Here is a 17,061-nt window from a genome sequence, read left to right as displayed (position 1 = left end):
ATTGGTATTATATGAGGCTGTTCACATTTCTGAAGGAAGTCCAGGTGTGTCTCTTATTTATTTACTTGTTTGTTTATTTATTTGCATTAAGGATACTGAGGACCTTTTAAAAGAAACCTTCCTTTTTATGAGCATTAATTATATACCATACAAGCAAGCAATGGCCTCTATGTTATGAAATATTAAATCAAAATGCTTCCCGTTCCCAGATGTCCCAGAGATAAATACAGCAGTATTTTGAGGCCCCTCTTGGAGCTGTTTTGCCTGCAAATTTATTGTTTTGTCTCCATTTTCAGAAAGCTCTGTTTTCTGTGAAGTATAGCACTCTGGGTAGTTTTTAAGGCGCAAAGTCCTCTGGAGTTGCCTGTGTCGGCAACAACTCTTATGTAGATGGCACACGAGGGATGGCGCGTTGATCGGCTCCTTTAAGATGACAAATGGGCAGAGAGTGTTATTGTCTTTGATTGCATGCCTTACATCATCTGTATGTAGGAATAAGAGGGCCATACTTTATCTTTAGCCATTTTATAAATATTTAAGTTCTTATAGTTGCCTAAAGATATTAAAGCATATTTTACAGTAGTCGGAATATAAATATTATATATAGCGCAAGATACCAAAGTAGTTTAATGAATTCATAATTTTCTGTTCACATTTATTGGAATGTGTTTTATGTTCCAAAAGTTCCATTTAAAGAATAAGACAGCATTCTGCTTTCTGACAACACACCAAGTGCTGCTGGCGTCGCAGGCGGGCTGGGTCCCTGCCTGGAGATGCTTTCATTAGGAGGCAGGGAGGAGGAAGTCAGGGCCTTGGGATATATTTCCTCAATCTCTGCATTTAAAAATACATATAAATAACTTTTGAATAAACAATTCTGGTGCTTATGTAAATCATAAAGCGCTCCAAAGAGAAAAGGTTTTATAGCTCCTTTCCTCTATTTCAAGGAGATTAATTCAAAAAAACTCAGTAAGAACAATAAAAACGTGGTTTATAATTTTCCTGTGCTCCCCATCCCACCCCTTTTTGTCAGCAGGGACCCAGACCCTGTTTGCAGGTATACAGCCCGAATCAGCTATTGACAGGGACAGTGACGTCCCAGGGCATTCTGTCCATGTCTCCCTGAGACAAAGAGCTCCAACTTCTTCCCTTTCCTAAAAGCAAGGGAGTGAGTGACAAGGAGAATATTTCTGCACCTCTTTTCAATTTTCCAGTGAAATATAAAGACTTTCCTCTTTAATATTTCACAAAGTTTCTCCAGCTCCCAGCGGGAGTCCATGCTGGGTAATGTTTGCTAATTACCAACAACAAAACTAGACATACAACGCTGGTAAATTACCTGACCCTTTCCATTTTAATGAGGCAACAAGGATTTCATGAAGTGATGTTGTTTCACTGGTTAATGGTGTCAGCAATGTTGTAATTGTGAGTTGAGACACATTAGCTGAACAACCACATGTAGAAAGGGCTTTCTCTCCACAAGCCCTTTGGAGACCGGAACCATATAATCATTAAGCCTTTGTCATTTTCATGCTGCTAATCACTTACTTTATTATCCTGCATGTCCATTGTCTTTCTTTAATTGCTCTTTAAATTAAAATTAAAAATAGTTCTAAAGCCCACAATGGCTGGGATAGCATCTTGATTGTGAGGATAACTTCAAGAAAATGGAACAACTGGTAACATATTGTCAGGATTAGGAGAGTCCCACTGTTATGTACGCGCCTACAGGCCCCAGGGGCCTAATTGTGGCGGTTTCTCTTCCTTTAGCCCATACTGTTTGTTTAATAAATGGTTATTTATGGCCTTCTCCACTATTATAGCAACTCTGGAGAAAGCACATCCTTCTCATTGGTTTGGGCACTGAAATTTCATTCTCAGGGCAAAGGTATAAATTTGAATTGAAAGGCAGGGTTTGTGCTAGAGCCCTGAAGAGACCCTCTGGATTCTCCTGGCTAGGTTATTTTGTACCAGCTTACTTTTAAAAACCTGGAGTCATGAAGGAAACATAAATTTCAGAGCCAAAATGGATCTTAGAGTCATCCCCATTTTACAGATGAAGAAACTGAGGACCAGACAGTTGCCAGGATTATGATCACGCAGAAGGAGATGACCCCAGATTATGTTAGTGAGAGGAGTGTATGAGGGTTCCTGAAGGGAAGAACATGTATGTATATGGGCTACTCCTGAGAGCGGATGTGATGTCATGCCTTGACTTGTGACATGCAAGCTGCAGGGCATTAGTCTATGTCACTTGCATACATATATTGGTGTGTTTGTTGATGCAGACTGTGTACTAGGGTCCTGCAAAAGAGGGCTTGTGTCTTCCATTTTTTTAAAAAAAACAACCCCATCCGTGACTGGGTATTCCTGAATACTGAGTGATTAAACCCAGAGTTATCATGGTTCCAGTATTATATATGAAGCCCCAGAATTGGGATGATAAATTTTCCAGACCCAGAAGGCAATGCCTTGTCTACCTCAATTTTACAGATGGAAAAAACTAGTTTGAAGAAGATATTGAATCCTCCTAAGTTCTCACAGGGAGTTAGGGCTAAAACCCACATCTTTTGGTTCTCAGTTTATTTCTCTGTCAATATTACTAGTCTGTTGTTATCATCATCTTGATGGTTGTCATCATCATCATTGTCATTGCTGTCATCATTGTAAACAAGTTAGTACTTTTAAAGTGCTCACTCTGTGCAAGTCATTGTTGTAAGCAGTTTACTTGTATTATTACACTCATTGAATCTTCCTGACATATTACACTCCCATTTTATAGATGAGGAGGTTGAGGCACAGTGTTTTAGACAATTGCCCTGGATCACACACTTGGGGAGTAGCTCCAGAATTCAAGTTCTTACCCATGATGTTATGGCTCATTTCAGAGAGAGAGAGTGTGTGTGTGTGTGTGTGTGTGTGTGTGTGTGTGTGTGTGTGATTATATGAATGCCTGACCCCCAAGAGCCAAGATCCTAGTTATATAGCCATCTGCTAGCATAAACATATATGCAAGAAAGCCTTAAAAACTTAAATAAAAATGTACAGTGCTCTTTTTAAAAGACTATCAAATGTTTGGAACCTCGGCTGCTATTCTGGGTGAGGCGTTCTGTCCCTAGAACCTTTCAGAGACAGCTGGCTGGATGCTGTCGGTGATGGGATTCTGCTTTTCCTGAACTGCACAGCAATGCTTTGGATCACTTGGCAAATCCATCTTTTGCAACTACTTAATTTTCTGTGCACTTAAGATATGGATGTTTTAGTTTGCTTGTGATTTCATAGCTCTCGTTTCTGCTACACTGGCCATTGGTTCATACTAAACCAACAACTGGGGCCCATTTGGCATTGGGTGTTTTAGATGTAAAAGGACATTTGAACTACATGACAAATGCTGAAAAACAAAGCCCATGGCACTGAGAACATAAAGAAACTGTTTATAATGTAAAGGTGGTTACATTTTCAGTCAATCTATCACTTTAATGAGCTCTTTGCATTTCTTTGATTAATGCTCACAAAAGGGGGAGAAGAAAAATTGATGTAATGGAAACAAAATGGTATATGGTCCTGGCAGCACGAGGAGTTTCTGTGGGTTTTGTTAGTACCCACCTCATATCGCTGTTTTGCAATGTTATGTCTGCCTTTTCCCCGGGCACGGCGTGCCTCTGGTTTACTGGAAATGTGACCCAGCATAAAAGAGGGGATCCTACACTAGAGGCAAAGCAGCCTTTGTCCTCTTGTCACCAAAGAAGGAGGGTCCAGAACAGGAATTAAGAATAGATAATAGCAATAAAGAAAACTTATATACTCCATGCCATATTGAAATGAAGAATCCAATAGATATGGAGATTTTAAAAAGAGAATATCAAAGATGCTTTAAATAAACATTACAATTGGTATCTAGTAATTGCACAATTAGTAGTAATTTGTCCAGTTTAAAATAATGAATAAAGGGAATGGGGAAAGTGCAGAGGAAGACATCTTTAGGAAGTAGCTGAACAGGGGAAGAGAAGTTAGACACGGTCTTCCTGGAGGAGGTGAGGAGGGGCAGGAGCTGGGTTGAGAGGGAAGTGGACAGGGAGGGGAAGCGGATGTGGGTAAGGCGTGGTGGGAACAGAGATAAGAATCAGCAAGTGCCACTCTTCTGTGCTGGAAGCCAGCTCTGGCTGCTCTGGTCCTCAGCCACGTGCCTGGAGCGCTGTGGCTTCAGGGCCCCTCAGAGCCACGAGAGCTCTTGGAACCCTTTGCTCTGAGACCGAGCGGCTCTTACAATGTGGTGGGAGGCTGCAGTAGCGGAGAACTGCGGACCACACAAGCTCTTGTCTGGCCTTGTTCTTCTAGAGTCTCTTCATCTGTAACCTGTGACTGCTCACTTCCGTCCTAGACCTTAGTCTCCCCAGCTCCCAAAGCAGGCGGGTTCTCTGAATGACCTTTAGGATCCCGACGGTTCAACCAGGCGCGTCCATCTACCCTGTCAACCAGCTGTTTTCAGCCCTTAAAGATGATGTGGGGTTTCAACGTTTCAGGGTTTTTCCTTCTATTAGTTTATAATTTGGGTAAATTTTTTCTAATTGCACAAATAAAACATTCATTTTAGAAAATTTAGCAACTGCATATAAGCAAAGAGAAGAAAAATGCATTCCCTATCATTTTATCACTCAGGCATAAGAAAGTCGACACATTAGTTTTGTTTCTGTAGTTAGGTACTTCCCCCTCAAAAATGAATCATACATATTAGTATTTGGCCTGTGTGTTTCCACAAACATTTTATCATGACCATTTATGCAAGTCATTAAATGTTTTTCTGCATTTTTAGTGGGTGCATTCTTATCAGTTACCTAAAACTAAACACACGTGTTTTCAATTTAACATTGCTATTTAATAGCTACAAATAAAGAACACTGTAACCAAATCTTTAATAGGGAAATCATGGCTGTACACATATTTTCAGAAGTGAAATTGATTAGGCCAAAGGGTATGTAAAATGTTAAGTCATTTTGCTATCAGACAGGGGACCTGGCTCCGAGCAGGTCTGCCTGGGGCCAGCCACGTTCTTGTCTTCGTGCAGGAAACATTTCACAACAGGAGTCCAGGTGACTAGGAGGGAACATTCATTCAAGCTGGGGACGTGAAACAAGGAAGGACGTAGCATAAAGAAGCAGCCGGAGAGCCTGGCTGCGTTGCTCTAGGTCTCTGGGAAGTCAGAGAGAAGGGGCCTTGGGAACAGTGTCGGGTTAGCCGGGAGGGTCTGCAGTGCCCACTGCTCCCCTGGTTGCCAGTCTCCTGGGGTCCTTTAGGGTTTAGGTGATGCCTGCCTGTCGGGGGAAAAAGAGGGGAAAGGGAATGGTGGGGGCTGCTCCGCAGAGGGAGAGCGAGCATTGGGTCCTTTGTCTTGAGTTTTTATCTCTTTCTTTCAGATGGACGGGAACCTTAGGAGAAATCTCAGGGGAGGGTTTCAGGATATTCACCATTTCTCTAGGTGTGCACCTTTGGAGTCGAGGTCCTCACTGATTGGTCAATGGAAGTTGTGACTACCTTTGTTTTACCCTCCGTCTCCCTCTTCTTCCTTCCTTCCTCCCTCCCTCCCTCCCTCTCTCCCTTCCTCCCTTTCTTCCTTGTACTGACCCCTTTGAGAAACAGATACAAATGGTAAGCTCTTCCAGCTTATGATAAGGAAAAAGACTCTGCTTGGAGACTCTTGCAAATATATTTGTTTCATGTGTGAGACTTGTCTAAGTACTGAATGTATCGTATGAAATTTAATGGACAAATAGCTATGGAGAACATTGTTTGGTTTACTTCAGACCCAAATGCAAATTCTACAAGATGTACTTCACTCAGCAGGTAGAGACATGTTTCCAAGGCTTCCTCAAACACGGCTCCAGAAAAGGGACTGTTAAAGATATCGATGTCACTTATTGTAGACAGAAGAAAGGGGGGGATGGAGTGTTGACCCACATCTTGTCCCTGGTCACTGGAAGTGAACAAAAACCTTGAATGAAGATACAGTCAGTCATTCACTTGTTTCGACATGAGCTATTTCACCAAGAATGGAGATTTTTCTTAATTACTGTATTATTTGGGGCATTTTGATTGCAAGAGATAGAAATCCAACTCAGAATTAATTTTAAAAGGCAGTCATTTCCTGGGGTGCCTCAGGCTTTAGGCACATTGTCCCAGGAGCTTGAATGACGTGAGCAGCCATTCTCTTTGCCTCTTGAATCACTTGCCCCGTGGTGGTGGGCTAAGCAGTCACCAGCAGCTCCAGTCCTACATCCTGCTGGCTCTGCATCACAGCACCTTTAATGTCTTTTACACAGTGACCTGAGGAGAACAGATTGGCCCCAGCTTGGGGGACAGGCCCATGCCTAAAGGAGTCATGTACCCGGGATAATGGGGACCGTCTTGCTGCCTCTGTGAAGTCAGACTGTCTGCTTTCATGTTAGCATTCTGTGGCCAGGGTGGGCACAGGGTTGTACCCCCACCATTACCACCACCAAACACTGTGCATGGGTTCCTCAGGTGGAGAAGGAGTTGAAAGGGAACAGATAACAACCGATAAACATGATCCTGGCTCTGTGACGGTGGATGTGATAACTTCTCTTCTCTGAGCCTCAGTTTCTTCATCTGTAAAGTGGAAGGGTTGTTTCCAGGATTTTCAAATCTCTTACATCTCTAACTCAAGTGATTGGTAAAGAGACACTAGAGACCCAGTGGTATGGTTTAGGTTACTCCGAATTGGCTATTTATATGATTTCTAAGCTCTGTCTTTAGGCTCTGAGTAGGAGACAGTTGTCAGCTCCAGGAACATGGATTATTTCAAACAAAGCAGATAACACGATTGAAACTGACAGAGTAGGTCCCCCTTCTTCCCTCCCTGCATTGATCTCCATCACCCTGTTGGGGGCTCCTTCCACCTTAGGCTCCTAAGTGGAAAGGGATCAGTTGAGCAGTGTCAGGAGAAGCTGCTTCCTTGGTAAATAATCGTTTTTTACTGAATCAGTACTGGTCAGCTGTCTGGCCTTCATGACTCGAGACTCCACATTTGTGCAAAGCCACCGAAAACTATGAAAAAAGATTGCAAGGTTAAACGGAGGTTTTCCCTTGCTGGATTTCTCTTGCAGACTTTGCCATGAATCTATTTCCCAAACCAAGCCTGTGCACATGGATTTCCCCCCACAAGTTGGAAAGCAGTTGTGCTTGTATACATGGAATTTTCTTTACTTCAGCTGCTGAAGAATTTGTTAGAATACGAACTGCGAAATGACTGCTGTGGCTATTACTGTACTTGCTCAGGGGAGCTATTCAAATGCCTCATTTATGGGCGCTTAATAGATTAAAGTCCAAATTGAGTCTCATGATATAAGCCTAATCAAGTCTAATCTGCATAATTTTCCCATAAGCAGCAATGGGAAATTTGGATAATTTATGGCTTAGCAGTTGCCAATCATGTGTTAAATAGCATTGTTGCATTTACTTATCAAAATATTTTTATTGATCTTCACTTCATCTGACATTTGGCTTTTGGATTTGTTTTTTCCTGACATTAATAGGAAATTTAATTCGTCTCACATATGATGTAATATGAGATGTTTCTCTTGATTTTAACATGTCTTTATAGATCATTTTTAATGGTGATATTTCCCTTTTACAACTTCATATTGAATACCTGTCTCAGCAAACCTAGATGACTTGGCCTAATTTATTTCCCTAGTTTAACATAGCATATGGATTTCTAACCATCATTTATATGCACACAATAAAAGATAATTTGGCCCACCATTTGAACCAATTCCTTTATGTTAAATCTATGGGGTGGGGGAGGCACTTACCTTCATTTCTCCATTTATTCTAGGGGAGATGATTGATAAGAATGTTCATCTCACTCTCTCCCTGGAAAGGCTTGGGGACTTACCCAGGGAAGATTTAAAAAGTACTTTGTGTGTTCCTCCATGGAGCAGTACTGTAATAAAGCATTTGTTATATGTACCGAGCTGTGCATGCTACCATACCAAAGCAAGTTCCGCAGAACTACGGTAGGTCCCCGGTGTTATCTGCTATTGTTTAAAAGTGAAAACCAGATAGGAGCAAGTCTGGCTTCGGCCACACACCTGCCTGCCAGGACGGAGGGAGAGACCCTCACAGGCTGAGGGCAGGGGCTTGGATGGCTATTATCCCTGGGCTCTGACGTCCATCCGACTGCCTGGCTGCAGCCCCCAGACCTGCTGCTTACCAGCTGGGTGCGCTTGAGGACGTTATTGGACTGCTCCGAATTTTACTTTTCTTATCCAAAAAATGGGAATATTTTCAGTCAGTACACTCAAAGGGTTGTTATGACGAATAAATGAGCTGGGCTCATGAAAAATCTCTTAGTACAGCTCTGTCCCTTAATAGGAAGGAATACTGGCGGGTGGTTTAGAGGAGACTCTGAAGCCAGTTTACCTGGGTTTAAACCTGAGATCTTCTAGTGCCTTCATGTATGCTCTGGAGCAAATGGCCTGCCTTCTCTGTGCTTCCATTTTCTCATCTGTAGAACAGTATTATCTACATAGGATGGTTTTAAGAATTAAAGTTATTTTATAAGCGGAGTTTAGTACATAGTAGTCACTCAGTAAATGTCGGCTTTTTTTTCTCTTGAGCTTCTATTTAAACCCACCTTCTTCATTCTCAATTAGCTTAATCCAGACCTAGAATATCCTTGCTGTTCTGTGGGACTGAGTCTTTCTCATTTTCTAGTGCACTTGTGTCTGCGTCACCCTGGCACTCTCCTGGCCGTTCCCCAGAGGGGCACGTGCTTTTGCAGCCCGGGATGGATGCTGTGCTGCGTGAGCCGATAGGAAAACGAAACCTTGATCATCTCCTTGTTATTCCAGTTCTCTTCTTGCATTTCTTAGGAACAGGTCAAGTGTCTGTATTCAGTTCCCTAACTCAAAGCCATCCTGGAACTCCCTCGTCTCATTTAACTAAAGGTCACTAAGCTCCCAGCAGTTTCCCTGGCAGAGGCCTCTAGCCCCTGGAAGAGCTCTTATCATGAAAATGGGACGTGGGAGGTCAGGTCTAGAACACAAGGCTCCACAGAGATGCTGCAGCTGCTATAAGGAATTAAGAACCTTTCCTACATGAAGACTGGCCACCGGTTTTTCAACATACCTAAAGAAAATCCTCACTATCCCATATCTGAAGTCCTCCTTTCTTACATATTTTGGGTTGTATTTTTCTTACTGGGTTTAGCTAATTATTTGTAATAATATATCCACATTGCTCATTGCCTTTCCATTAATTTTCCATGATTGTCTCTATATGGAAAGTCCTTATAAAAAAAAAAAAAAAAAAAAAGCTACCTCAGTGCTTTACCCGTAGAGAAAGGGTGGAGATGGAGGCTGTGCCCATCCACAGATATTTATTGTGTACCCATTAAAATATCCACATCAGCAGTCAACACTTGTGAGTACTTGATTTATGCCAGGCATTGTACTAAAAGTTTTGAATGCACTATTTGATGTTATCTTCACAACTACCCTGTGTAGGAGGTACTTTCAGTTTGTAGACAAAGAATCAAGGGCTGGAGAAAGTCTGTGCTATGCTGACAGTTACATGGCTAATTAGTGGATGAGACAGACCCAAGACATCTGACTGTAACTATTCCACTCTGTTTCTTCTCCATGGGCCAGGCGTTCTGTAGACAATCTGGGAAGCTGAAAGAAATAGAAAACCCAGTCTCTGGCCTAAAGTTCTCACTCAGCATGTGTAGTAACCATGCTTGGCAAGGGGTCATCATGGGGCCATTTGTGCCTGATGCCAAAGGAAAGAACAGATAATGTAAGCTCATCACATCTGCCCCCGAGGACTGGAATGGGGAGGGGCCTTCAGTTTAAGGAGATCAGATAGTCTTTAGAAGTCATGTTTAGGCCAAAGCTTGTCCATGCCTGAGAGAGCAATGGAAAGAGCTAAAGACTCGAGAGGTCATCTCGGTAAGAGTCTGGGCTGCAGATCTTTGCACTTGAGTCTGTTCCTGATCAAGAACTTTTCTTGTAATCTCTCTAATGTCAGCACTTTTACGCATCTATTCTGGTAAAATAAGTGGTTGTTTCTAAAATTAATTTTCCAAGTGTTGGTTTAACGAGTGAAGGGAGCGTTTTCCCAGCTCCACTGTTCTCTAGTGGGAGGTTAGAGTCCCTGTAGTTTATCCCATGGGTCTGTGCTTCCATATGGAGAGAATTAAAGTCCAACCGAAGATGTGTCCGCTGCGGCTAACGATAGTGGGATGGGGAGGAAGACTTTCTGAGACCTGGACACGGTTCAGGCCTGTCCCTTTATCAATTGCTTTATGATGAATAGGGTAGATGCCATCCAATGGCATCAAAGGCGGATTGCCTCAGCCCTTCAGACGGAAGGCGCTTGAATTCTGTTCTCTCCAAGACTGCTTAAGGGATGGGGATCAGCCCTGCCATTTCCAGCCACCATTTTCCCATATCAGGACCTTTACAAAAGAAACAATGCTAAATAAATGGTGTCCATCTTCAACACAACTCTACACCAGGGGGAACACAGGGTGGAGTCTATCTCTTGAGTCTTTCTTTTTGCTTTTAAAAAATGTGTGACTAGAAGAGTATCAAAAGAGAAGGAAACATTATAATTGCTGAAGTTTTCTTGCCAACAAAAGCACCCTGTTCTTGGGGTCATGTGTAGGAGAAAGAAGGACCTCTAATGGAGAGACGTCTTTGGACACCCACAATAGTTTGTCAGTTTGCAGATGCTAATGGAACCAGGCTTGGTGACTGAAGGGGAGATGGAATATGAAAGCAGAATGAAAGAGGCCCTTGCAGCGAGCATGCCATTTCTAAATGAAGCTTTCATGCAAAGGAATCGAGTCTTTTCACAGCTGAAGATGGAATTTTTAAATAAGATGAAATAAAAAGACACTGGCTTGTTGCAGGTTTTGTAATGAAATACCGTTTTCCTAATCCAGTGGGTCCTGCATCCTCCCTGTTTTATGGTGCTATTCCTTGACGTACAAACCTGTATTTTCTCAAGTCAGCATTTCATGATGGATGTCAAAATACAGGCCATGTATTATGCATACAGCATTACCGATTTAAGGTGTTCACTTGTCAAGCTGAAGAAACTTGAACACGTCACCTCGGAATCTGCGCAGCTGTCACGGTTTTTCATGCCTTTGAATGAAACTTCTGATGCACACAGTTTGTTTCCCCTTCGCTGTTGCAGGGGAAGGGAACAGCCAGCGTGCACAGTGCGTGTCCTCGGCTATGTGGTTGGCCGGAACACATGCACTCCGGCGTTTAGGAAGATGGACACTACCCCTTCATTGAAAATTAGGCTGTGCACAGTATGTCAATACAAAGAAAAAAATTAAATGCAATCAGGGAATGAAAAGTAAATAAAACTTTTCTTTTCCTTTCTGAAAGTATGACACCCAACAGTATGAAATTTATACACAGAAGAGCAGAAAATAGCCAAACACTTTTGTCTGTTCTGGCATTTCCTGCGTTATGCACCTCCAGAACAACAGGCAGTGACTGTCATTTCCTTCCCTAGAAGCTTCACACACACCGTAATGCCAGGTTCAACCCCACCTTGTCACATTACGGGAGAGTAAGCAAGGAAACTGGTCACCCAATCTACTTGGAATTTTGTCCCTGGAAACTTAGCAAGCGACTTTGCATCGGTTCCTCATTGACAAGCTCACATAGTGGTCCATCGAGGGCAGAGAGAAACCAAAGTGAACGTGTCTGCCTGTCTTCCGAGCCAGAGGAGCAGATTGGCTCTTTCAGCCAGCACGGAGCTCATGCACCACTTGCCACGTGCTCCACGTGGTTACATTAATTTTCATGGTATGAACGTGTAGGTATATTAATGTCTCAATGTGCATCCTTAAAGAGGCAACCATTTAGCCCAGATGGATGGTTTCTCACCTTCACTATCTTGAAGTTACGCTGGGTCAAGCTCATTGTACTGTGTACTTGGGATTTGGGTCTGAGACCCGAAGAAGCCCAGAGCGCAATAATCATGAACGAAGTAGGCTGCTTTCCAATCCAGTGTGCACACGTCTACGTGAAAGATCTGTGTTAGGCACATGGGAAGTTCAAGGGTCCACTGGGAGCAGGCAGCATGCTCAATGGTCAGGATGATTTTAGCTGCAAGTATAAAACAGCAACCACTAATTTTGGCTCAAACAAAAGGAAAAAATATATAATTGTGTGTATATATATATAGTATATGTGTGTGTGTGTATATATGTATGTAAAGCCATCCTAACTCAGGATTTTTTTCCAAAAGAAATTTTATATATATAATTTATTTACATGAAATTATATAAAATCGTATGATTGTATGCATATAATCTTATTTGTATGTATATATCAAATCTCTTGCAGTAAGAACTTCTGAGGTTAGTTGGTTTGGGTGCAGGAACTCAAGAGCTGTGCTCCCTGCCATTCAGTCTTCCTGTCACTCAGTTCAGCCAATATCATTAAGCCGACCTTGTCCTCAGCTGGTGCCCGTCTGGTTATGAGACCGCTGCGTGGTTCTACAGGCACAAAAGCCATGTCCAGTGCATCAAAAGAGAATCTCTTGCCCTGGCCAGTTTGGCTTAGCAGTTGGAGCATCGGCCTGTGGACCAGAGAGTCCTGGGTTCGGTTCTCACTAGGGGCACATACCAAAAAAAAAAAAAGAAAGAGAGAGAGAGAACCTCTCTTATTATGCAATTCTTTTTAAGAGCAAGGAAATACCCCCTAAAAGCCCTCAAGCAGATTCTGTCCCATTTCCCCTTGGCTAGAACTCTGTCAAAAACCCATATAAGCCTTGCTGGCAAGAGAGTAAACAATCAATTGGTTTACGATAAAAAGGTAAGTTAGGTTATTCTGTGGTAACAACCGCAAAACAAATCTCAGTGTCTTAAAGCAATAGATTGCTTTTTTACTTACTCAGAATGCTTGTGGGTCTGGGCTACTGTCCAGGGCTGCTGCCAGCCTTCTTCTCCATAGCAACCCATGTTCCCGCATTGGCCATGGTCTGGGAGGACAAGCGGGGGCTCAAATACAGTGATACCTCGGTTCTCGAACATAATTCGTTCCAGGAGGACGGTCGAGAACCAAATTGTTCGAGAACCGAAGCAATGAAACCCAATAGGAAATAATGGAAACTGGATTAATTAGTTCCAAGCCCCAGAAAATGCCTATTTACTGGCCTAATTTGTATATAATATGTAGAAAAACATAAGTCTCAACAAGAAATAAAAGTGTACAGTATGTCTAAGGGTTAAATTCAGTGTAAAGCGTGACTCTCTCCACAAAGCGTGACTCTCTCTCTGCACTCACACTGATGACGCGAGCAAGGCGCGCTGGGCCGAATGAACGCCATTCGGCTCAACTCGGCTCATCTCGGAAGTTCGAGTTCCAAATATTTGTTCGGATTCCAAGACAAAAGTTTCTCGAATCTCCTGGTCGAATACCGATTTGGTCGAAAGTCAAGGCGTTCGAGAACCGAGGTATCACTGTACTGGCCCAGAAGTGATGATATGTATGGTTCTGTTCAGTTTTCGTGGGCCAGAACATTTCCTGTGTTGCATGGTCATATCTAACTTCAAGGAAGCACTTAGGTGGGATTCTCATGTGTGCCTAGGTGGAGAGGGAACAAAAATCTGAGCGCAAAGTCAATAATGGTCATAGAATGGTTTTTAGGGAACTAACAAAATGGGTTGGAATTATTTCTAATGCTATCCTACTGTGTTCTTCTAAAAAGCAACTCATCAGAGTTTATCCTGGGAGACCTAAATGTCGACCTGTAAATAATGCATAAGCTATGTTTTCCTTTTTTTTCTGGATTGTGTATGTACTCTGAACTTTCATTATTTCCAAATTTGCCACATCTCTGATTTTTCTCTCTTCTCTTTTTACTTCCCACCAGGGTTCACACCTCCAGGAATGGACAGATCCTCGCCAGATAACAGCCCAGTGCACGGGATGTTGCGTCAGCCATCCATCACGACGGGGGTCAACATCCCCATCATCACTGAATTAGGTAGGGGTGAACATCAGCTATGGGCAGACGTTGGTTCTCTCTTCCAACCATGTTGGATATGAGGAGGTTGGCCTATGTTTTAGCTCTTTTAGCATAGTAGACTCTAGTGGGGGTTGTTTTGAGGAAGGTTGAAGAAAGGTATGCCTAGAAATATCAGATTACCGAAGGGCAAACTGATTTGTTTCCTCTGAGATGAATAGACAGCTTCCTTCATGCAGGTCACTGTTTTCAAAGGAATCTGAAATGATGGTTTTGAGATTGAGGCATAAATTAGGGAAGAGGGAGGAAAGCATAGTCCATGGACTCTTGATAGTTTCATCAGAAGCACCTCTGGACAGCTCCTACAGTCAGAGCCTTGCGCGGGGGCATGGAGCTTCGGCTCTAAGCCAAGCCCATTTTGAGAACTGGGGAGAAGCATTGGGCTAATGTGTCATAAAATCAATCCGAAGTGAACTTCTCAGACAAAGGCCATTTTCAGTGAATGCCACTCGGGTTCAAAAAATGATGGGGTTTTGAGGGCCACGCTTGCTGCCCAGTGGAATCCAACGTTCGAACTGGCCATGACACTCCCTGTCCCACTTGTAAACTTGCAAAAGCCCTGAGTGGCCTCTACCCCGTCTCGCCACCCCCACCAAGACAGATGCTAACCCTATGGTCCAGGACCTGGGTCCCTTTACTTAAGAATGTTCCTCTGTTATTCCCTCACTCTTTTCTTTCTCTGTACTTTCCTCCACTCCCTTTCCCCAACCCTTAAACGCTGTATCCAATTAGCTAAGCCTGGCAAGTTGCCTTTGGTATCAGTCAATCAGGAAAAAAACAGTGGGACGCACATTCTAATGATAACTGAACTGGGTAAGAAGCACTGTTTTCCTTCACATCAGTGTCTCCTTTTGTTCTGCTGTGCTGTTCCCAGCCACCATCAGCTTGTGTTTTATTTCGGCGGCTGTAAGAGAAAGGCTACCCCATGGCACTGCTTTGAATGTGTTTTATTTGTGGCTCTGGCCGGAATCGACTGTCTTGTTCTGGCCTTTCGTAATGATTTTTCCCCACACAGCATCAGTAAACCTTTGATCACACCCATCCGACCTGGCAGTTGTTTTCAAAGCATCTTTGCTTGCATTCATTTTCTTTGGCCTGGGTCTTTTTTCCCTCTTTTCCATGTGTCCCCCTGCTCTCCCGCCTTCTCCCTTCTATTCCTCTTCCAACACACTGTCAGTTTGACTGACATGTCTTCACAGCTCTCAGAGGAAGTCAAAGGAGAAATATAAAAATTTCAAGATAAGAAACCTAAGACGGTGCCTTCCCTCCAGCTGTTTATTTTCCTTTATTCTGACTTTATTTGCTTTTTTTCATACTAGGCCCTTTCTCAGAAGCTCTGGTTCTGAAGCCATAAAAGCAGCCAGCTCCTAGGGAGCCTTTCTTTCCCAAGCAGATTTCAGGAGGGTGCCAAGGACGAGGTTCGCAGCCCCAGGGCCCAGCCCTGACCCCGCTGCCCGGAGCCCTCTCTGGGAGGTGGGACTCATCGGGAAGACGGACTTGGTCACGCTGCGGTGGTCAAGCCCGTCCACGATTCCCCATAACTTGGTCAATAAAGGCACCCATCAGCAGCAGGTCCAGAGCCGGGGATCCATCTTCTGATAGAGACAGTGAAAGTGTAGCTTGGCGGAAAGGTGGGCAGGGAGGTGTGGGGAGCACCTTGCTTTCAAGTGACTCACAAATGAAGCTAACGTGCCATTTTCTTGGCCCCAAAATATATTTCAAAATAAAAGAGCAGCTTTTAACACAATCATCTTGCTAGCAAGGTGTCTAGAAACTAAGGGATAGATTGTCCACCGCTCGGCACTGTGATCGTAGACGCGGCCATCTGTCAGGACCAGCCCCGCAGCGCAGCGCTCTCTGTTCCCGGCAGCAGCAGAGGTGTCTTTTCAGGCTGGAGCAGTTGGCCGAGAGCCTCGGTCCGGGCCGCTCTGCCCACAGCTGCACTGTGGTAAGAGGCCCTGGGCGCCCGCGCAGCCCAGTCCTCTGGCTGGCAAAGCTGTACAAACAGCAAAACCCTCACTGCCAGGAATTTCTTCTTTTATTCGGAATTCATGAGCTACCAGCTAGCGAGGATATCTTGATTTGTGATTAGTAGACGAGAAAAGAAACAGCTTTGCACCCCAAATCGGAGGCAACAATTCAGGAGTTCCATGAGCATCACAGTCTCCGGAAGCCTTGGCCCTCCCCAGGTGTCTTCTGTCAGCTCAGAGAACTGCGCATGTGCCCGTGACTCCCGTCACCCTCACCTTCTGCCTTAAGACCAATTTTTCTAGTAGTCAGACAGCCGTTGGCCATACGCCATCATCCTCTGACCACTTCACTTCCCGTGTTCCCACAAACATGTACTTTTCACCTTCGACCTGTTCTGAGATGTGGTCTGCATTAGGCCAAACCAGAAAAATGCCTTTTTAGAACCACAGAAGATGCCAAGGTCAAATGGGTTTTTTAAATTGTGCAGGATATTCCTGTCTTCACCCATTTGGAGAGCCCGAGTCGATGTCTGTGGTCAAAGACTCCTAGGAATCCCACAGGAAGGACACTTTTTAATAAAAAGTGTTCACTCTGCCTGTTTCCCAGTTGTATTTGACCTCATACCTATTGGAGCGATTGTTTTAATTACCTCTTAGCACCCCCATGATGACTGTTCTGTGACATGGGATTGGGGTGACCCTGGCTGCTCCCCCTCTGAGTCTGTGTAACCCAGAGCGGCACACAGGGTTTTCACTGAGCCTGCCTCACGCCCTAGAGTTCTTTCCCAACGACTCAAACCCAAGCTCCGTGAAAACCTAGAGTCTCCTCTCTCTACTTTGGCTGCTTCCCCTCTAAGTCTAGTCCCAGGCCTCCCTCGTCATCGTGAAAAGAGGTGGCAGATGCGCTCCTTTTGGAGTGTCGATGCACATGCCTTCCTCGGCTATTGCAAATAAAGCCACATCCTCTGCATGGTGTCCAGGGCCACATTTTCTGACTCACAAAGTAGGAAGACAA

At 43.8% G+C, this 17,061-nt stretch overlaps 1 protein-coding gene across 12 annotated transcripts in view; it reads left to right on the top strand.

The window, feature by feature from the left end:
- Positions 1-17,061, top strand: part of KCNMA1 (potassium calcium-activated channel subfamily M alpha 1) — a 701,914-nt gene that overhangs the window by 653,279 nt on the left and 31,574 nt on the right. For 6 of the 12 annotated variants that reach the window (XM_036264756.1, XM_036264758.1, XM_036264762.1 and 3 more), the window contains 2 exons: positions 13,924-14,037; positions 14,809-14,889. In XM_036264756.1, coding sequence (XP_036120649.1) covers positions 13,924-14,037; positions 14,809-14,889 — 195 coding nt within the window. The remainder of the gene's footprint in view (positions 1-13,923; positions 14,038-14,808; positions 14,890-17,061) is intronic. The other 6 variants (XM_036264760.1, XM_036264765.1, XM_036264767.1 and 3 more) reach the window with 1 other exon arrangement.

This window comes from Molossus molossus, unplaced genomic scaffold (assembly GCF_014108415.1).
Source record: "Molossus molossus isolate mMolMol1 unplaced genomic scaffold, mMolMol1.p scaffold_m16_p_17, whole genome shotgun sequence".
Lineage (NCBI taxonomy): Eukaryota > Metazoa > Chordata > Mammalia > Chiroptera > Molossidae > Molossus > Molossus molossus.
The sequence above is the reverse complement of the archived record's forward strand: the minus strand, read 5'-3'. Positions and strand labels throughout refer to the sequence as shown.